The sequence below is a fragment of the Heloderma suspectum genome, chromosome 3 (genome assembly GCF_057233095.1).
Source record: "Heloderma suspectum isolate Gila_16-S chromosome 3, 16-S_ref, whole genome shotgun sequence".
NCBI lineage: Eukaryota > Metazoa > Chordata > Lepidosauria > Squamata > Helodermatidae > Heloderma > Heloderma suspectum.
In genome coordinates, this window is record NC_139460.1 from 229,588,956 (window position 1) to 229,611,665 (window position 22,710).

The 22,710-nt window shown below is 43.3% G+C and overlaps 1 protein-coding gene across 7 annotated transcripts in view; it reads right to left on the bottom strand.

The window, feature by feature from the left end:
• The window catches only part of INPP5A (inositol polyphosphate-5-phosphatase A), a 331,577-nt gene that overhangs the window by 255,927 nt on the left and 52,940 nt on the right, over window positions 1–22,710 (bottom strand). For all 7 annotated transcript variants that reach the window (XR_014789433.1, XM_084845928.1, XM_084845927.1 and 4 more), the window contains exon 2: window positions 5,287–5,328. Coding sequence is in view for 6 of the 7 variants with exons in the window: in XM_084845928.1 (XP_084702054.1) it covers window positions 5,287–5,328 (42 nt within the window). In the remaining variant the exon portion in view is untranslated. The remainder of the gene's footprint in view (window positions 1–5,286; window positions 5,329–22,710) is intronic.

Below are 22,710 nucleotides of genomic sequence, written 5' to 3' on the forward strand. Positions count from 1 at the left end.
TGAAAGTGAACAGCAATATTACAACAAAAGACCAACGTAGTTTTTAAGAAAGAAATGTGCATCAAAACCATGAGAGATTATACTTTCTAGAAATACACGAGAATGCTACTAATAACTCTTCCTCTTTTTCAAAGGGTGTATGCACCACTTAAAGAAGATATGCTCAACTTTCAGTTAGCAGAGGTTATGAAAATTATGTTGACACAACTATACATGCAAATTACATTCTTCAGAAGGGACGGAAAAAATGTGGTTTGCGGTTTATCTCGGTTTTAACTTCACAAAACAAACTATCTATAATCATTTTCCAACTCTTCTCTATTGAAATATATGACATATCTGTAACAACAGCCATTTAAAATGTAACACGCACTGATCTTACCTAACGTAAGAACAGAACACATTTGTCAACCTAGGGACCTTTATAGACAATTAAAAGCGGCTTTTTCCTGCGTTATACTTCAATTGCAATAACTTTCTACAGTGTGTATCGTGCTATATGCTGTCCATCTGGTGAAAGAGTTGGACCAGGGCCTGCGTTTGCATGTAACGCTAAACCATGTGCGAGCCCTGGGCTCGCACACTCTCCCCTCTCCTGGCGTGGCAACAAGGAGGAGATTGGAAACTTCCACTTCCATTTCAGATTAACCACAGTTTAGCACAGGGGTGTTGAACCTCTTTCAGCCCAAGGGCTGAATTCCATTTCAGAGAAGCTCTCAGGGGCCACATTCCAGTGGTGGGTGGAGCCGAAGGCAAAAGGGTGTGGCCAAAAATACCAGTATCTTGTAACTTAACGCTCTTACTGCAAGCAACTAAGCACTAGGAGAGGCATTTCAACCTTTTAGAATGGGGAAAAAACTGCACAAAAGCCAGGAAACCACTAAACAATTGTGGTTGGGGAGGAAAGAGTGGGTCATGGGGAAGAGGGCGAGGCCTCCTGGGGAACCCCGGGACCCCAGGCAGGCCAGATTTGGCTTCTGGACCTGAGGTTCTGCACTCTTGGCTTACCATTATGTCCAAACCTTAAACTGTGGTTACTCTTAATTATGGTTAGTGAAAACAAGCCAGCTTTGCAACAGATTATTTGAAATTGGCTTGTCTCCACCAACCATAGTTAAGAATCCCTGCACTTTGTCTGCGTTCAGACGTAAGGGCAATCTGTTGTTAGTTTAAAACTGAAACAAAAGCTTCCAAACTCCTCGTTGCAGCTGTGTCAGAGGAGGAGAAAGGAGCGCACAAGCCTGAGGCTCACTGCAGCTTATCCTCATCATGTTAACCATGGCAAATGAAGCCAGTACGATTGCTGTGTTTGCTAGATTGCAACACTGCAAAGAGATACACACTCTGGTGCTAAAGAAGACTGCATAACCACCAAGGAAAGTTTAAAAAACCAACAGGGGCGGGGGGCGGAGAAGAGGCAGGACTTGAACTTGCTTGCTGTGGGCACACAAAGGCAGACACAGATTGAAAAAGCTATCTCCTAGAAAAGGAAACAGAACCACTGCTGCTGCCTATTTTGCCAGCAAGAACTGCCAGGTGGAAGGGAGATTAAAGTTGAAGAAGACAAGGGAAGGAAGGAAGCTGCAACAAAAGAACTTACTGCAAAAATGTCATTTGGCTTGTGTGCAAGAAGTTATTCATTTCCATTTGTTCATTTCACACAGAAAAAAAAAATCACCTGGTCTAGAAAGACTGAGCTGTGCCTTGTTTCTCAGGCCCCACAGGCCTCAACTAGGCAAGGCCCTAAACCAGGCATATTAAACCTCTTTCAGCCCAAGGGCTGAATTCAGTTTCGGAGAAGCTCTTGCGGGCCACATTCGGTGGTGGGCGGGGCTGAAAGCAAAAGAGGGTGAGGCCAAAATGCCAAAAGGACTAGGATATTTGGGATCACAGTTCTTACTGCCAGTAACTAAGCACTGTGAGGCATTTCAACCTTTCAAATGCAAAAAAAAAAAAAAACCAGTGAAAGGCCAGGAAAACATCACACGAGTGGCAGTTGGGGGAAAGGGGTAGGCCAAGGTAGGCTGGATTAGGCTATAGACTTGAGCGTCAACAACCCTGCCCTAAGCAAACACACAGCGTCTTAGCATCTCTTATGCCCAGCTTACTTATGCCCAGCTTACTTATGCCCAATGCCTCAATGTTGGGAAATTGTGATGCGGGGGCTCTTGCAAAACAAACAATCCCACCCACATTCATTTGGTATCCAGTTCATCTTCTGCATATCTACACTGGCTGCATATCTACACTGGGTTAAACAGAAGATGACAATGGTGGATTACTTGTTACAATCCAAATCTACATCACATATAAAAGGAAGGGGCAAAAGAAGTGTGCAGATAAGTTAAGTGGAACCCCCCCCCCAAACTCTCAGCTTAACTCCCTCCCTCTGCCTCCCTGCACTTTTCTCTTAGCTGTGCTCACTTTCAGTATTGTAGTTTGGCTGAGGATAAAAGCACTTGGGTAGGTAAGACTGAGAGGACCACCATCAGACCAGCTGTGAATGGATGGCATCCTCAGGCAGCTGTCAGCTGTCATCCCCCAGCACCCTAGCAGGGTGGATCACTGATGCCTGTTCAGGGCCTTCTTTAAAAACAACAACAACACTCTACCTCTTCCAGGCAGCTATCAGCTGTGTTTTCCACAATGACCACAGCAGCTGCTTTAGTTTGGGGGCAGTGGCCATTTTTTCCCCATCACAATGCCCCAGAAGTCAGCTTAATTTCTGGGGCATCATTAGGTGGGGGCAGAATGGCTGCTGTCTGAATCCACTATTGCCACCAAGATAATCCCTCCACCACAAACCCTAGGGTGTCCAGTATTATACGAGGGCTGCTCACCAGACAGCACTTGCTGAGAGCTCCCCCTCAACCTGGAGCAGGCCTGGGCAGCTGTCTTATCTGATCTGGACCTAAGGTTGAGCTGCTCTGTAGTGAGAGTTCCATCCATTTAAATGGGGTGCAGCCTGCACAAATACAGGACTCTGAGGATTTTAGGCACACTGAGATGATAAATCCTAAACCTTTTGCTCTGGTACAGACATACAATAAGATGACTTCACACTTGACTTTTCAATTAGACTTAATATTTTAAATGTATACTGCTTTGACCCCCAATTCTGCTTCACTTAATAGTTTTCTTTGTTAGCATCTGTCAGGGTTCCCCTTATGACCTGGACCCCTTGAGCAACTCCTTAAGGATCTCTTGCCTCTCTAAGAGTCCCACTTTCCTTCTTTTACCTTCGCCTTTCAAGTAACGCGAGGTTTAGGCTGTAGACGTGGGATGACTGATACTCCAAACACCAGGTTTAACCACAACCGTTTACTGGTAAATTAAAGCAAGTGAATCACAACTAAAATTAAAGGTATTTTACACCATAGAGCTGAGTCATACAAAGGCATTAAGAGAAAATAAACATTACAAAATGCAAGTTCCTTTAGCCTAGCTGTACTTAGACATTTCCAGGCTGCTTCTTCCTGCTCCCTCTTCTGGTCTCTCGGACTCTATTTTTACTGCTCTGGTCTTTCTAACTCTCTCTTTTTATACCCTCCTCCCCCCGAACTGAAAGTACTGCTTCAAATCTAAAAAATGAAACTTAATTGGAGAAATGAAAATGAAAATTAGCTGGGGAAATGAAACTCCTCTCAGGGATACCTCCTCCCAACAAAAAACCCCAGGCCTGTAAGCCTGACCTTTTTTCTTGCTTCTGTAGGCCTCACACCTTCAGAGCATCTCAGGAAAACTGTTAAATGAGCTCAATCATTCAAGAAAACATAATTTATCTTTATCAGGGGTAGGTAACATGCAGCCTGCAAGCTGCATGCTCCCCCTGGCCTCTAGTATAGCCCCCATTGCCTCTATCCCAAAATTTGTCAGTGTGGTCCAGTGACAAAAAAAAAAATCAGTAGTGTGATGGAGGCTTAAAGGGGACAATTTTAAAATTTACCCTTTTCAGCCTCCGCTGCAGTTTGCCACTGAACGTTAGCATCAAACCACCTTTTTTTTTTGCCAGACCTCCTCAAGTTGCCCACCTATGATCTATATGAATACTAAACATAATAGATTGGTTTTTAAGTTCTACTTGATGCACAGAAATAGATAAAATAAATAAAAAGTTAAATTTCACAGGCCCTTCAATTGAGAGGAATCCTGTAATTCCAGAACAATTTATACCTTGAGCCAAAATATTCAAGCCATTTTATGTATCACCAGAATGGCATCATAATTTGAAGTACTTCTATAGAGTGGTCCTCAGTAAATTTCACCCTAAACATTTGTATGCTGGAAGTCTTGCAGAATAACCCATAAGAAAAACAAAATGACTCTCTTAAGTAGCAACATGGCTTCTTGAAACAGCACTGAAACAAGGCGTTCATTTTGCTTTTAAATACTGGCTCTCCTGATCGTAAGTATTTACTCCCAAGTGACTCCTATTGATTTCTGAATCTTACTTTCCAGATAAACATGTTTATAATAGAGTCTTATGACCAAAGCAAATTATACTTTACGGATGTAGCAAGCAGCTACATATTTTCTTCTTTTTGACTCTAGAGAAAGCACAGAGGGCTCAATCTGGATCAGGAACCTGGAATGGTGGGTAGGGGGGCTTTAAGCCTTCTGCCCGCCATCCACTATAGCCCTGGTCCAGGTCAGGGCCTTTCCCCTACTATTTATATCACCAAACTGTGATCCATTAAAGCAAATAGATCACCATTTGGCAGTATAAGTTGAAGGTGCAGGGTTCCTGATCCAGATTGGGACCAAAGTGGGGGAGGAGAGGTAAAGCCCCTACGCATCACGCTAAGGTCCCAATATAGATCAGACCCCCTGCGCTTTATCTAGAGTCAAAAAGAAGAAAAGACATAGCTGCTTAAAGTTGGTTGATTGCTTACACTTGTTTTAGATATATGTTGTTTATGTATCTGCTGTCTGTTTGTGTGTTTTTATGTAAATGGGTTTTTAATGGTTTTTAAGCTTTGTAAACTGCCCAGAGAGCCTCGGCTATGAGGCGGTATAGAAATGTAATAAAACATCATCATCATCTTTCAAGTAATGTGTGCTCAGTCACTTAGTCATAGCAGCCTAAAACACAGTCCTATACATGTTTACTCAGAAGTAAGCCCTACCGAGTTCAGTGGGCCTTATTCCCAAGTAAGCATGTATAGGATTGCAGATAGTCATGATTTCTGGTAAGGTTTTTAAGATGGCGATAAGCCTGAATTTCTGTTAAGGTGGTGATAGCCTGAACACATTTATAAACACAATATCAAATAGTTTTTATAGTACCTGATAAAATTCCCGAAGCCAATTCTTCTGTAGATTTTCTGGCTGAAAAATAAATAAAATAAATAAATGTGGGTTGCAATGAAATAAAAACAACCAAAATAATTTACTTGATAAGCTAACGATAAAACACTATTTCAGCATATACGTGCATCACACAGAGAACAATGCTTTATGTAATGCTATTGTCACACACACGTGTACACACACACACACACACACACACACACTAGAAGTTGCTATAGCTTCCTTCAAGCTATAGTACACTACCAGTGTCTTGTAAACTTTTCTCCTCAAGCACTTCATTTTATTTTATTTACTACACCACACTGGTTTTCTTTAGAACTTTGGATTTTGATCAAGGAGACTCAAGTTCAAATTCCCACTTAGCCAGGAAGGTTGTTAGGTTGTTAGGAACAAGGTTGTTAGGAACGAAAAGAAATGACCCCATGTAAGTTGCCCTGAAATCCTTCCAAAGAGAACAAATGTGATACATAAATTATTTTATTTTCAGCAATGACCTGCAATAGAGAGACCTAAGCATTACTCCTCCAGATCTTCTGTTCTTGTGTACATAATTTTGTTATTTCCCCCCACCTTGAAAGCAAGCATTTGTGATTGTTGTTGTTCTTTTGCTTGCTCGCAATAGGTGTACTGAACCCACCACTGTAATAATCATCCTTTTAACCAACACCCCATGTCTTCTCTTGTGCTACAGGTTAAATGTAAAGTTTTGTCCTCTTCAGATTTATTCCAACCATTCTACCTTAAAATGGTTTGTGTTCTAGAATGCACGTCCCCAAATCAGATGAAGAAAATACACAGAACGGACCGTTTTTCTTGCCCAGATGCTGTCAGATTCCAGTATGTGTTTTCACAACATGGAATGAAAACTGTCACTGAAGCTAACTGGGCTTGCAAAATAATTTGATGGTCGCAAAGTAACACAGATAGATATTATTGTAGCTATGCAGGTACTTGTAATTAAGAAATACCTAATACAGCCCTGATTTTGACTTGACAGCAGTAGCAGTTGTGAACTGGGAGTGCTGTAAATTCAACTGCCTCACTGAGACCCTAGCGCAGCAGTAGGGAACCTCAGGAACAGGGCACAAATCTGGTCCTCCAAAGTTTCCCAGAGAGCTATGCCTCCTTCTGCTGGACCCATCCCCTTTCTTCCAACCACCAGTCATTTGGTGGCGTCCTGGCTTCTGTGCAGTTTTCTCCCCCCACCCCACCCCACCCCACCCCTGAAATGCCTGAAATGAAAAAGGCTGAAATGCCTCTCCTAAGGCTTAGTAACTGGCAGTTAAGACCTTTAAGTTACAATATGCTGGCATTTTTTTGTACTGTTGGCCCCACCCCTCTTGCCTTTAGTCCTGCCCATTACTGGAATGTGACCCACAAGAGCTTCCCCGAAACTGAATTCATCTCCTGGGCTGAAAGAGGTTTCCCATCCCTGGCCTAGCCCTACAGTTGCGTCAAAACTGACAGAAATTGAGTCCTCCCCACCAACCATACCAGCCGAGTTTCCGCCTTTTCCCCCATCCACTACCGTGCTCCTTGCACCTCTCCGTGCTTTCATCCCTGTCTACCAGCTCCTCAAGTCCAACCTGTCATGTTCAGTTGTAACACTCATGCAAGCATATATGCCTAGTATCATAAAGATGGAAAGCAGAACCAGAGAACCAACATCCATCAGGAGCACAGTGTACAGGGCAAGGAGAAGTATACTCAAGCCAAGATTTCCAGGATGAAAGTGACTTGCGAAACAAGATAATTGAGTATCATGAAAATGCTTTTCCCTCACTTTGCTCAACTTCCCTTCTTTAATTCATGAACTGATACTAATCATTGCCTTTTCTTAGAAGCCTAAGATGGACTATCCCTATTCAGAGTGTCAATTATGTTTCAGACATATTTCCCAAAACCCAGTGTTTGGCTTTGAACTTTTAGGGAGGAAGGAAAAGGGTCAAGCTCCGCCATTCTTCTCAGATCAAGGGCCTGAGGCCAAATGTCCACAGGAAGCAACAGATGCACTAGAAGGCAGGTATTCACCTTCAATCAGACAAATCAAATACAAGGAAACCAATCCGGCGAGTGCGAGTTCACACAGGAATGAACATTTCTTAATGGCACATTACCCAATGCCTTGCACCTGAATGCAATAATGTGGGGTGGAAATTTTTTCCAGTGCCATATACTTTTCTGTGGACAGTCTTCCATTTTTAAACATACATTGTTTCACAAAATTAATTAACAATCCAAACTCAAAGTTGTAATTAAGTACTTTCAGATGATTATCCCCAGGGAGTACATATAATTATGTGCACAGATCTTCAAACATGCTAAAATTACTATGTTAAGTCATCAGTGCCTTTCTTTTTTTCTTAATTCTTCCAATCCAGTGGGGGTGCTGTGGAACCCAGGACCTCTTTGAATTATTTGTAAAACTTCCTTTTTTCAAACCTGAACCATTTCATACTCTATGCAGTCAACAATTAATTATAGGATCAGTTGTCCTCTGCTGTTTCATCTCCCCCTAAATTGCTTTCCAATTTTTTAAAAGAAAAATTGTGTTTAACTTACTAACAACATAGCTATCAGGGGTCTGATTTACCCCTATTAAAATGAATGTGAAACTATCAAATGCCTAAGCTAATTGTGCTCCATTCTATCCCCAGCAATTTCTCAAAGTAGGGTAGGGAAAATAACTAATATTTTTCCTGTATCATGAAATCTATTTTTTTGTGTAGTTATACCACTTTGTGAGTACTGGATTACTTTTTTCTGTTTTTCTAAAAAAAAAAAAAAAAAAAAAATCTGTACAATTCTATGTGTACAAAACAAGCCCATAAAGAACTGCAAGGGTCCTTTTGACCCCAGAAGTAAATTTGACCTTATGGAGTTAATTCTGCTTCAAGTTGGCCTTATCTTGACACGGATGTTAACACACTCATAGTGCAAATTTGCAGCACTGATATGCAGTGTTGGGGAAAACAAACCACCCAATTAGGTTATTGGGGTACATTGGACCCATCCCCTTATTTACTATGAGCCCAGTATTTCATCTAGGCATTTTTTTTGCTTTGCTTTATCTTTTATTAAAAATTTAAACTAACGTTTTGGGGGCCAATATACTCCAATAGTTTCTGTGTTGGTCTACATCTGGAACATGGTACCAATTGTTTTTAATGTTAAACTAGAGTCATTTTGAAATCAGTCATTAACATGATCTCCATTGGATCACAACATCAGATTGAGAATGTAAAAAAAAAAAAAAGGTGGGTGAGGGTTATAATCTCTAAACCAGCCTTCTCCAATCTGGTGCCTTGCAGATGGGTTAGACTCCAACTCCCATAATCCCTCAGGGAGAAGGCTGCTCTAAACAATGTAAGGCATGAGTAGGGAATCTGTAGCCTTTCAGATGTTGTTGGACTCCAACTCCCATCAGCCCCAGCCAGCATGGCCCATGGTCAAGGGTGATGGGAACTTTAGTCCCACAACATCTGGAGGGCCACAAGTTCTCCACTCCAAAGGGAAATGTATGCTATTGAGCCGTCATATCTTAAACGTATTTACAAGTGTTCCAATAAAAGTAATTTCCAAGTAAAGCACTAAATTTGTAACATTCACACCACATTAAGTGTGCTTTATTGAATGGGCACCCTTCAGGTGTGGACTCGTTATGCGTTCCCAGAGTCTCTCATTGAAAAGGGAGGGAAGCTTGCTGCTTATAAAAAGGTTGAATTCCTCAGGACAAATTCCACACAAACACACTCCTGTAGACAGGATAGGATGTTCTCACTTCACCGAGTGCTGGTCGTTATGTAGCCAAAACAGCACCATCCACACACAAGAGGGAGGTATCAACAGCTTTGTGGAAATATAAAAACATCTGGGGGGGATCCAGGAGGGGGATATGAGAACTGAACATGCTCCATGGCCACAGGATGTTGACTATTAAAAGAGAGAAAATGGAAAAGCAGGAGGAGGGGAAATGGAATATCCTGGAAGAGGGAAAGACTGGGCTGGCTGGAACCCTGAACAAGAGCACTCCACAATGCAACATTTACTTACAGATCCCACTTGTTAACTAACGGCTATACTTTATGTAAAGCAGTGATTTATCAACTGTCACCAAATGAGAAGCAAAATATTTTATTGTTACGGGGCAATGACTTCAAACTTTACATTTTCAGTGTGACTTAAGTATCAGTTTATATTGTCAAAGCCATCCTTCTAAAATGGAGAACAGCACAAACTATTGTTTTGGCACCACGCTCTGTTTGGAAAACAAGCAGAAGATAGTCCCATCAGTTTGGGATGCTTTCAACAACAACAAGTCTTCCCGTCATCGTGTTCAAAGCACTGAAAGCCTTTTAAAGAATTAAAATAGCAGGCTGAGCTTGTTACACAAACGGGAAGTTGGCTTTTAGGGGCTGGAACTAGCCAGATTAACTAGCCTCTGATGATGTACAACCATTTCTAAAACGAGGAGTCGCACATAACTGACTCAATCCTCACAAAACTGCACATACATGGAAAGGTGAAGAACAGCAGAGTACCCTGGAGAATTTATGGACAAGGCAATCAGTCAGCAGTGTTATGAAAAGGGATAACTGCTCTATAAAATACTTTATGGCAGTTGTTTTATAGATACCAAATAATTCCAGCATTACACAAGGGGAGGAGAAGTTATCCAGTTCACACATCTCCAGGCACTGATCTGGTGACTGTTTATTTTTATTCTTGCTCAGTGGTTCTGGAAAATTACGCAGAAAACTCATGGAAGTGCATCACGGCTACAGGTTTCTCAGATCCTAGAAATGCATAATGAACAAATGCCAACTGCCATTTGAAATGTTTTTACATAAGTAAGTCTGGCAGTATACCAAATTTTCCTAAAGGCAATTAAAACCGAGGAATTAGACTTTTTTCTGTTCCTTTCAGGCAACAAAGCAAGCAAGCAACAAAAAGACACCAGAGGGAAGCCTCCAAGGTCCTTCCCTCTTAACAAAGCTACCAAACTACAAAATCATCTCCAAAGCCACCCACTGGACACACAGGCAATTTCCCAGTGGGATGGTGTGAGCAATATCAGTGTGGGACCAACTACGGATGATACTTTTTCCAAGACACAGGTACCTCTGTTGTACAGCAGTAGCTGTGGCAGCAAAGTTTCAGTTGCCCCAGTCATGTTCTCCAGCTGCAGGTTTGGGCAGAAACTGATTGGTTGTTCAGATAGTCAATGCAGCCAGGGGACCCTAGACACAAGGTATTTCTCTTTGCATGTGCATAGTCATAGGAAGGCAAATGTGGGCCTGATGTGCGGGGAGAAGAGGAGATGAAGCTGCACATAAAACTTCAAAATTCCAACCTCTGTACCTACAGTCATTTTTCTTTCCGTGACAGCCCCATCCCAGCACACAGCTGTGGTTAATCTTAATTGGTTTACTGAAACAAGCCAGGATCATTAACCATGGCCTAAAGTTGGCTTGTTTCAATAAATCATAGTTAATACTAACTACAGTTTGTCAGGGTTTAGACTTGCCAGGGTTTATAATGGTTGAAACTGGATGGTTGAAAACAGAAGCAAAGGTTTCCAACCTCATTGTGGATACACCAGAAGAGAAGAGGGGAAGAGGGAGTACAAGAACCCAAGGCTCAGGTATGGAGCACTTACATAGGGTTTAGCATTTTTCATGTGAACTAGGCTGAAGAACACCTGAGCAAAATCTCAAAGAACCATGCAGTCAGGTGGTGGTGAAAAACAGCATGTTTGACAGAGCTCACATGTTCTGCAACAAGGGTTTGCCCTTTAAAGTAAGGGACAAACATGGAACTGAAAAGCACAGTACCGGACATCACTCTGTGGTCTTCTGTAAACGAATTTGTACTTAGAGGGCAGTGGAGACTGTCAAAACACAAAGGATGAGATAAGTGAAACTCAAACTACGCACAAATATTGGATACAAGACCAATTACTAATTGTGACAGAGGCTGGGAAATACTCTCCAAGGGACACTATATTTGGACACAGATTAGTGAATCAACATTTGGCCATCATGCAACACATACTGCTCTAATGTTTAAAGAGATATTTTTCTCCATCCTCTGCTCTAATAATACATGCTACTTTTCAAAGTCATTTTATCATTTATACAGCACATTTGATTTGAATATATTAAAAATACATTAGTATCCAGTTTTATAGTAAGAAACTGAGGGTGGGGAGTAGTGAATTGCCCTAGCTGAAAATCTGAGTCCATGGCAGAGGTAGGATGATTGGAGCAGGCAAATCCAAAATATCTCCCAAATTTATGTCCAAATCTCTGTCCACTGGGAAATGCTGACAGGTGATGGTGTTTTAATTTACACAGATATATTAAACATTAGATATATATCATAGGTATATACCATAGGTGAAAAGAGTAGAGTTTAGTATATATTTTAAATATTTGAATATTAAAGTCCCATTACTTCTTCAAGTTCTCTCTCTAGCTTCTCCACACACCAACTATTGGTTATTGGCCCTCTATATAAGCCTATATCAATTTCTATGCTTTCTAATATTGGAGAGAAGAATCCAAACTAACTAAAAAAAAACAGACCACCAGCTGCCTTCACTGAATTTGTTCACCAGATGGCAGCAGGAAGACAATATAGTGGAAGAACAAATGAGGACTGAAATGTCAGATCTAAATACAAACTGAACTGTGGATCCTGATAGATTTCCAACGATCCTGCAGTTGAGTCAAGGGTCGCTTCTCTATCTGCAAAAAAATGAAACTGTGGTGGAAAAATTACTGGCGAGTTCATAGAGAACCTGGTTACTGTTTCTGGGAAACCAGGCTGTAATTCCACTGATCATTCATTCACTGACACCTATTACTTAGTTGTCTGAATCCTATAGATCACGGTGGGCAGAAAACAGATCTGGATCTACTAGTAGGTCTTGGTGTGCTTTGTAGTAGATCAGCAATTATATTGCTGAAATGTAACCTGGAGTGGATTTTTGTGTGGAAGGACTGTGAGCCCCATTCAGTTCTGGTATGCAAAACTAATTGCAGTGGCCACCATTCCCCAATTCTAAGCATGTGTCTTTTGTGCCAGGCTCAGGTTGGCGGATTTTGGGGTTTTAATAAGGAAACACAGTAGATCCCACAAGTCTGAAGTCTGCTTTAGACTGCCTCTATAGTCGAAGGCAGCTCCCTGTGTTCTGACAGTATACAAACTTTCTTTCATGAAGCCCTTTTCATATACGTAGATGTTTCTGCCAAGGAATCTCTATGTGTTGCAGAGAACTCAGTGCAGTGTTACAGTGAGCTGATTAACCCTATTCGGCTTCATCATGGTACCCCATAAACTGAAAGTGTAGCCTAGAACATGCCCCCAGAAGTCCCCTGCAGCTGCTCACTGCAGGAGAAAATCAACAGAGGTGGGCACACTGACTTCCAGGGCAATCTGCCCACAATTATTGATCTTCCCATATTCTGGGCTCCCAGAACACCTGAACAACTGCTATCCTGCACCATCAATGGAAAGACTCCCAGACCTCCCAAGGTTGGCCCCTGGAAATGGCCCCCGAACCTCCCAAAGTTGCCCACCCCTGACTTAGACCCAAATCACATGATGTAGCTACCAGCAATACGCAATTGTTCAAGTTCGTTTTTACTCTAGAGTATCTGCAGGGGTCCCAATCTAGATCAGAACCCTAGCCTGGGGGTCAGTGGGGTCCTTCCCCCCACTTCCCCCACTGTGGTCCTGATCCAGCTTGGGCCTCCCACCCCTGCAATTTATAGTGCCAAATAGTGATCCATTGAAGCAAATGGATTGTTAGCTAGCTAGCTAGATGATGATGATGATGATAGATATTTGCATTTATACTACAGGTGCAGCCCCACCCCCCATCTGGATTATAGTGGGAGAAAGGATTAAAGGTCCCCTCCCCTCACAATAGGGTCCCATTACAGATCACGATCCCTCCACCTATTCTAGAGTTAAAAAGTAGTAGCAGCTACGTCTTTAACATATGCTTTGGCCCTCAGTCCCATTCCAATTGCTCTTGCTAGCTTCTTTTTTAAACTCTGAAAGCATGTGGAATCTCTTAAAATAACAGGATACGTGCACAGTTCATCACAGCTCCCTTTAATTAAACACCATTTTGACCTTTTCCTGGAATTCTGAATCCCAAAGCTAGCTCATTTTATGCAAAGTTTTGTGCTGGGTTTTTTGTTTTTAATTGGAGCCTATTTCAGTCACATTGCTTACAGCATCGGTCAGGAACATAAAGCAGTACGCTTGCAAACACATGGATACCACATGAGCTGCTAAGTTATTGAAACAAGGAGTGCTTTACAGTGCACAGCTAACTTCTTATCTTCCCAAAGTCCACGTGCAAGACTAAGGTGGTGTTTATTTTCTTCTTTTATATATATATTTGCAATAGTATCAACTACCAGAATAAAGGATAAGAAAAGGTGCTAATCAACTCCTCAGAAATGTTCTAAAATTGTTATATAAAGAAAGGAAATAGAGATATGTTTACAGTATTAACAGAATGGATGACACTTCTTTGAATGAAGACTGAGGCCCTAATGAGGTGAAACAGCCTTTAACAGGAATTATTCTGGGCCGGAGTAAGATAACATTCAATTTACTCACATTTGAAGCTGTATGTGTAAACTCTCCTATTCAGGATTAAAAGCATAATCTCATGAGCGTAACTTCAAAATGTTCATACAGCTGTGATGTGTTCCTTCAAGGGATGACTCTGATTACTGGGTAATGTACTTTGTGAACAGGTGGAAATTTAACTTCTAGCTAGAAATATTTTTTTTAAAGAACAACTTAACTTGAGACCAAACAACCTAGGTAGCATTAGCCATTTTTATTATTTATTTCTGTCACTAATGGGTATTTTATGAACTTTATCTCACACTCACAAAATCCTATGCCCAATCAACTATTGCTCCCTGTGAAAGTTCGGAGCCTACAGAGGCAAAAGGAAAAATAATCCGGTTTAGAGGCCTGGAGTTTTTTTACTGGGAGGTAGTATCCCTGAGAAGAGTAGTTTGATTTTTCCAGTTACCTTTGTGTTTCATTTCCCCTGGTAAATTTCATTTCTTCAGGTTTGAAGCAGTACTTTTGGTCTGGGCGGAGAAGGGTATAAAGAGAGCCAGTAAGATCAGCAGCAGCAGAAAGAGACAGCCAGAGCCTGAAGTGAGAGCAGAGTCTGAGAAGCAGCCTAGAAAAGTCTAAGGACAGCTAGGGTAAAGGAACTTGCGTTTTGCAACTTTTATTTTCTTTTAATGTCTTTTGTATCACTCAGCTCTATTGTGTGAATACCTTTAGTTTAATTTGTTTGCTTTAAATCTACTAGTAAACTGTTGTGGTTAAACTCTGTGTCTAGAGTGTCAGTCACCCCATGTCTACAGCATAAATCCCATGTTACTGGGAAGGGGAAGTTTAAAAGAAGGAAGGTGGGACTCCTCAAGAGGCAAGAGATCCTTAAGGGATTGCTCAAGGAATCCAGATCATAAGTGGAACCTTGGTACTCCCATTTTACAGACAGGAACTCTCACTGGGCCGATGGAAGAGCAATCTGAAGATATTTGAACATATGGGTACTTTCACACAGATAGCACAAGCCCTAGATTAGGCCAATATGAGACTACTATACAGCTGGTTTCATACTATATACAGTAGTTTCAGTGAGTGTATTTATCCCCCAACACTGGGTGGATGGCACACAAGTGTGCCAATTTCTCTGCCAAATGTTGGACCTCATGTTAATTAATCACCTTCTTATCCCAGTCTGATAAATATACAAAGCACGCTTGGATGGCAGAGCTCACCCAAGAAATTTTGCTGAGGCGAAGGACAAGATGGTGTCCTCCTCCATTCATTGTACAAAAGCTGGCCGAACTGGCAACGAGGCAGCATTCTCCACTTCACCTGAAGCTAGCTTAGGGGGCACGGGGCAGGCAGTGGACACACACAGATGTCTGTTTCCCGTCCCTCAGCATCTGCTACCTGAAGCGGTTGCATCACTCTGCCTAACGGTAGGGCCAGCCCTGTTGGATAGGCTTAGCCAAACATAGCTTCAGCCCATGGCAACCTTGGGCACCCGCTATACTGATGTCTGGCCCTTCAATGCTGGAGCCAGCCACTCTGCCTTGTCCCATCCCTGTGCTGCTTGAAGCCATTATTTTAACTTCCCACAATCCCATCAACATAGCATTACTCTGGGGCTTTCTAGAAAATTGCTGCCACTTCCTGCCACCATCAAGGCGAAGTAAACCTACCAGGGTTCACCAGTGTAGGATGGATCCCCCAGGGCATTGTACCCAGGGCCCCTCAAGACTAGAGCTAGCCCTCGGCTGGGCACATATATGCTCAGACTTAGATTTCAGTTTTGTGAATAAGAGTAGGACGTCTAAGCCAGCTGGATAGATCATGGTCCAGTGCTGGACCATCTAATGCAGCCTGCCCCAACCTAGCACCTTCCAGATGTGTTGAACTACAATTCCTATCATCCCCAACACATCTCGAGGGTGCCAAGTTGGAGAAGGCTGGACTAGTACCTGCTAGGATTCTTATAAAGAAAGCTTGGCTAAGTCGACTTTGATCTCGTTTTCTTCTGTTCTCAAACAGGAATGCACACTCAAGACCACTTCACAGTTTACCAAATTAAATGCACATCGGACCACAGTGATTCCAGTTTAAAAGAAAAAAAAGGCCAAACATCAAGTGGATCACATAAGATCAATGACTTCTTTGAAACAGAATTTATGACAACAAAACTAGACGCAGACAGAGAAATCATTACACAGGAGGAATAAAGCAAAGAATACAAACACTAAGTTTACACAAATCAGAAAGAGATACAACATGAGCTAGAAGGGGCAGCAGCACAACCTGTGCCTTGGAGCACATGGTTCACCACACAACAGCAAACTGAGTGAGCTTGGGAGCACCTTAAAGAGAAGTGGCTCTGCTTTAAATAAAGGAATGCAATGCCAGCTCTGCTGAAGTTCAATTAGCAAAATTCCCATCAACATCACGCAGGGCCCTCCCTGAAGCAAACCAGAAAATGGTTCCTCCACGCTCCCCATGTACCCTGACTAGGAGGTTGGACAGTCACTAACTGGGGCAGAGTGTGTGAAATTGAGGGGGACAAGGCACCCACATATGGCCCATGTGTTACTCACCTCTCTCTTTCTGCATTACAGAAAGGGAACTTTTGGATCCAACACATTTTTTTTCAAATGCTAATGTCTGAAAGAACTGGTTCAGTTCAGGTATTCAAGTGAACACTAATGCTGGCATTTGGACTACAATGTTTATGACAGCCTTCTCCAACCTGGTGCCCCTCCAGATGTTGTGGGCTTCAACTCCCATCTGCCACAGCCAGCATGGAATTCTTGGAGTTGTGGTCCAAAACATCTGGAGGGCACCAGGCTCGGGGAGGCTGTGCTAAAGAGGAACAAAATCATCTAGCGCACTTCAGTGCTTCACCTTCCACCTCAAAGTGGCTACGTGAATCCACCATAAGACTGTGACCCAGTACAATCTCATACTACCCCAAGGGCTTGCATGCTCTTTCCCTTTCTTTTTCCTCCCATTGCATGGGTCAATTCTACTCTCTCTTCCCTGGTTAGCATAACCATGGTGCAGTATTAAAAGCACCAGAGTTTTCACTAAGCTTGGTTAGTTCAAACCGTTTGCAAACCCACTTCACCACGGCTGGGAAGTGTGGTTTGGAGCTAACTATGGTTAATGAAAACACCGGTCAGATGTAATGCTAACTATAGTTTCTTTGAAAGTTAAAGGGAGCAATTAGTGTGTGGAAGGGGAAGATGAAGGGAAAGCAAAGAAACATTCAAATCTATGAGGTGTTTCCAAGTCTTCTCATCAACCGCTTAAAAGATTCCTGCTGGAGCAGCAGTAGGCTCAGATTGTGCGCTTGGTAAATTTCACCCAGAAAAATCAAAAGGTCCAGCATTCTGGTAAAACTGCAATTAAGAATTTTTAAAAGGAAGAATACAGTAAATTCAGCTTTTTTCACCATCTTTCTTTCCATGAACAGCACCTGCATTCTAGCTTCTAAATTAGTATTTTCACAAGCGCCTCCTGACTTCTACTGGCAAAGAAGTTTTCTGGCCAAGAACATTAAGTCGAAGATAAAAAAACAAACAAACTCAACCCCATAATTAGGAATGGAAAATTGCAATGCATCTCCAAGTTACTGGCAAAAAGATGAGCTTATAAAAGCGGGATGATACAGAAAGAGCCACCTTAAAAAACTCAAAAAGCTATCCATCACATATACAAGTAGCATAATGGAAACATATATTTAATTATATATGCAAAAAAGTGACAAAATTATATGACAATGGAACTTCATCATTATGAAAAGTTAAGAACTACATTAAAATAGATAATAGAATTATAGAGTTGGACAGAGCCATTTAGGCCACTGAGTCCAACCACCTGGTTCAGTGCAGGGATCCAGTTTAATATCATAAAGTAATAGCACAGCAGGCAAGGATCAAATATGGAATGGGGAAACGTTTGTGAAAATGGGTTCAAAAATTCAATATGATATTTTCTATATTAGCAAGAAACACTATGCTGCAAAATTAAATCTAAATCTTTGATCTCTTGTTTCACGAGTCACCATGCCTGGCTCTGCAAAATGAAGTATATATTAGCCTCCAAAACCCCCAAGTATTTAAAAAGCAGAATGTGGGAAGGACACAGAACAGGGAAATCCAGACTTTAGCCATGTCACACAAGCACAGAACTGCCAAGCTGAAGGCACTGGCTGCATTTGCACCATTACATGATTATGTGCACAAGCTTCAGACTGACACAGCTACTCCTCTCCTCTGGCATGAGGAGAAGACCAGAAGCTTTAACTTCCACTTTCAACTAATTGCGGTTTCTCATTACGTCCAAACCTAGTGACTTATTGAAACACGCCACCTTCAATAAACTATAGTTAACACTAGCCAACACTTCTCAGTGCGGACACAACAACGAACTGCGATGAGCTGAAAAAGCAAACGCTTCTGAACTCCTTGCAGCTGCACTGGAAAAAGAGGGAGGAAGATCATCTGAGCTTGAAGATCATGCACATAACGCTAAACTATGATTTAGTGTTGCGTGCTGAACAGGCCAAAAGGCCAGGGAGTTCAGCATGTCCATTTTACTTCAACATTTGCAAGGAGCTAAATAAAGTCTCAGCGCATCCAATCAAATGCTTCAATTGTATCCCTCAACATATATGCATATATATCGTTATTGATGTTAGATATACAGAATAGAAGCAGAACCTATTGACGAACTTAGGCCTATGAATAAAGTTGCTTGTCTGCTCTTTTTCAGAATGTCTGTAGGGGAACTATTTTCTTCTAAATGTCTATTTATTTATGCACCATCATGGTCATGTTGATTATAACACAGAAAGTTACATTTTCAGATGTTTATCTAGGTCCCCTTCTCATTCTGCAGCAGAGGGCAGCAGCTTTAAAGACAAGGGGAAAGGGGCAAACGTGGACTTTATCTGCTCCTTCTTAGCTGCTGTTCTCTTTTATCTCTTTTATCTTTTATATTCTTTTAAACGGTTGTGCATTTTATATCCTAACATTTTAATATGTGCCTGGGAGGATTATTGGGCAACTCAGGGGGTCGGGGAGGTGCCACCATAACTGTGGTCACGGGCAGGGGGCGGTATGGCGTTGGGGGATTAACAGGCCAGCTGAGGAGAAGAGGGCTAGACACCTTACAGCTGTCCCCTCTTCTGGTTCTTCCCCCAACCTGATGGTTCCTGGCAGCCTTACCAGTCTGCCCTCAGGTCTGGTGGTGCTGCTGCTGAATGCCAGGTCAGCCCAAAATAAAATCTCCCTCATCCATGATTTGACTGTGGATGAGGGGGCTGACGTGGCATGTATTACTGAGACCTGGGTGGGGGAACAGGGAGGGGTCACTCTCTCCCAGCTGTGCCCTCCTGGGTATTCGGTGCAGCACCAACACCGACTTGAGGGTCGGGGAGGGGGGGTTGCCGTGGTCTATAGGAATTCAATCTCCCTCTCCAGGCTTCGTGCTCATTTGAGTGCAGATCTTTCTTGAGTGTTTGTACCTTGTATTGGGTACCGGGGACAGATTAGGGATTCTGTTGGTGTACCGCCCACCCCGCTGCCCATCAGACTCCCTGCCTGAGCTGACGGAGGTGGTCTTGGACTTGGTGTTGAGGACCCTTAGGATGATGGTCCTGGGGGATCTCAACTTCCATGCCGAGGCCGCTGTATCCGGGGCGGCTCAGGACTTCATGGCCGCCATGACAACCATGGGGCTGCCTGATCTGGTTTTCTTGACTGGGCAGGAGGATGGTGATCTGAAAGTGGAGGAATTAACATCTGTCCCTTTGTCATGGTCAGATCACTTCCTGCTGAGGTTTAGACTCCTGGCGACCTTTCCCCTCTGCAAGGGTGGGGGACCTATTAAAATGGTCCACCCCCGGAGATTAATGGATTCCGATGGATTCCAGAGGGCTCTGGGGGATTTTCCTGCTGGTATGGCTGGTGCTCCTGTCGAAGCCCAGGTCACTCTGTGGAATGCAGAGATGACTCGGGCGGTTGACACGATCGTGCCCAAGCGCCCTCTCCCTCTGAGCAGAGCCCGGCCAGCTCCTTGGTATACACCTGAGCTGAGGGCAATGAAGCAAGAGGGGAGATGGCTAGAACGCAGGTGGAGGAAAACTCGTGCTGAGTCTGACCGAACACAGGTAAGAGCCCACTATCGAGCCTACTCTGTGGCGGTGAGGGTGGCAAAGAGACAGTTCTTTTCCACCAGCACTGCATCTTCTCAGTGTCATCCAGCAGAGCTTTTCTGAGTGGTTCGCGGCCTGTTACATTCTGGGCCAGGGAGAGAGATGGTGGAACCCTCAGTAGCACGCTGTGACAAGTTTGCACAGCACTTTGAGGATAAAGTCGCTCAGATTCGTCATGAATTGGACACCACCATTAATGCAGTTCCATTGGTAGAGGCGTTCAGAGCACCGTCTGGTCCAATTTTATTGGATGAGTTTCAGTTACTGAGGCCTGAGGATGCGGACAAGGTGCTTGGCCAAGTCCGATCGACCACTTGTGTGCTTGACCCTTGCCCTTCATGGCTTATTAAATCAAACAAGGAGGGGTTGTCCGGCTGGGTACAGGAGGTTGTAAATTCCTCCTTGACAGAAGGAGTGGTGCCTGCCGCTTTAAAACAGGCAGTAATTAGACCACTCCTGAAAAAGCCTAACCTGGACCCAGAGGATGTTAACAATTATAGGCCAGTGGCCAACATCCCCTTCCTGGGCAAGGTGCTTGAGCGGGTGGTTGTAGGACAGCTCCAGGCACTCTTGAATGAAACGGATTATCTAGATCCATTTCAATCGGGCTTCAGGCCTGGTTTTGGAACGGAAACTGCCTTGGTCGCCTTGTGGGATGACCTCTGCCGGGAGAGGGACAGGGGGAGTGCGACCCTGTTGATTCTCCTGGACCTCTCAGCGGCTTTCGATACCATCGACCATGGTATCCTTCTGGATAGGTTGTCTGGGTTAGGAGTTGGAGGCACTGCACTACAGTGGTTCCGCTCCTACTTGGATGGCCGATTCCAGAAGGTGGTGCTGGGGGATTATTGCTCTGTGCCATGGCAATTGTGCCATGGGGTTCCACAGGGCTCTATTTTATCCCCCATGCTGTTTAACATCTACATGAAACCGCTGGGGGAGGTTATCCAGAGGTGTGGGCTGAGGTGCCATCAATATGCGGATGACACCCAGCTCTACCTCTCTTTCTCATCAAAACCAGGTGAGGCAGTGGCTGTTCTGAATCAGTGCCTGGGCACAGTAATGGACTGGATGAGGGCTAATTAACTGAAACTCAATCCAGACAAGACGGAGGTACTGTTAGTGGGTGGTTCGTCTGCCCGGCTAGGTGATATTCAACCTGTTCTGGAGGGGGTTGCACTCCCCCTAAAGGATCAGGTTCGTAGTTTGGGGGTGCTCTTGGATCCAGAACTGTCACTTGAGGCACAGGTGAACTCAGTGGCACGGAGCACTTTTTATCAGCTTAGGCTGGTATACCAACTACGCCCTTATCTGGACAGAGATAGCCTAGCTACAGTTATCCATGCTCTGATAACTTCTTGTCTGGATTACTGCAATGCGTTATACGTGGGGCTGCCTTTGAAAACGGTCTGGAAACTTCAGCTGGTCCAAAATAGGGCAGCAAGATTGTTAACAGGGACTGGCCTGCGAGCTCATATTACGCCAGTACTTTTCCAGCTGCACTGGCTGCCAGTCCATTTCCGGGCCCGATTCAAAGTGCTGGTGTTAACATTCAAAGCCCCTAATGGCTTGGGGCCAGGTTACCTGAAGGATCGCCTCCTCCCATATGTGCCTGCCTGGACCTTAAGGTCATCATCAGCGGCCCTTCTCCATGAGCCCCTGCCAAAGGAAGTGAGGCGGGTGGCTACTAGGAGAAGGGCTTTTTCTGCTGTGGCACCCCAGCTCTGGAATGAGCTCCCTAGTGAGGTTCGCCTGGCGCCTACATTGTATTCCTTTCAGAGTCAGGTGAAGACCTTTTTATTTTCCCAGGCATTTTAGCATTTTAGCTTTCTAAATTTTTATCTTTGCTGTTTTAAATCTGTATTTTAAACTCCTGCACTGCTGCTAGGTTTTATTGTGGTTGTATTGTTATATTGTGGTTTTAATGTTCTATATATTTTAAATTGTTTTATTGTGTGTTGTTTGGTTTTAATTTTTGTGAACCACCCAGAGACCTTCGGCTATTGGGCGGTATAGAAATGAAATGAAATAAATAAATTCTATAGTCAGATTGTATTTCTTGCAACAGTGAAATGACAGTGTATCATGATACCAGGAGGCTTAGCCTCTCTGCCATTTTTAGTATCTCCCTAGCACTTTAACTCCACGTCTCCATTTTGCCTGAGAAAATTAGTAAGCAGAGGCTTAGAGAACCAGGGCAAAGTCACAGTGTACACTGGCTGTCTTCCATTATCATAGTAAATGGGAATGGCTCCCAACCTCTGGCCAGCAGGCCTGAGGCCTCCAGAACATGCATATGCATTAATCCCTGCCAGGTTCCTACTGCATACAAGTCATCCAGATACATCCCTTTAACTGGCAATATAGAGCCCTGACAAGGAAAGCATCATACCAGAAGCACTGGGAAACCCACTGTATATTCTTAGCCACCCATTAACAACCGCTTTCATCCTCAAGGCTAGGGAGCTACACCAAAAATATCCACCCCACCCTCTTCTTGCACTCTTCGCTTTTGCATTAAACATCTATGGTCAAAAACCTAAACCATCGGTGTCATTAAAATTTCCCCTACCCATCTTTTGATCTTA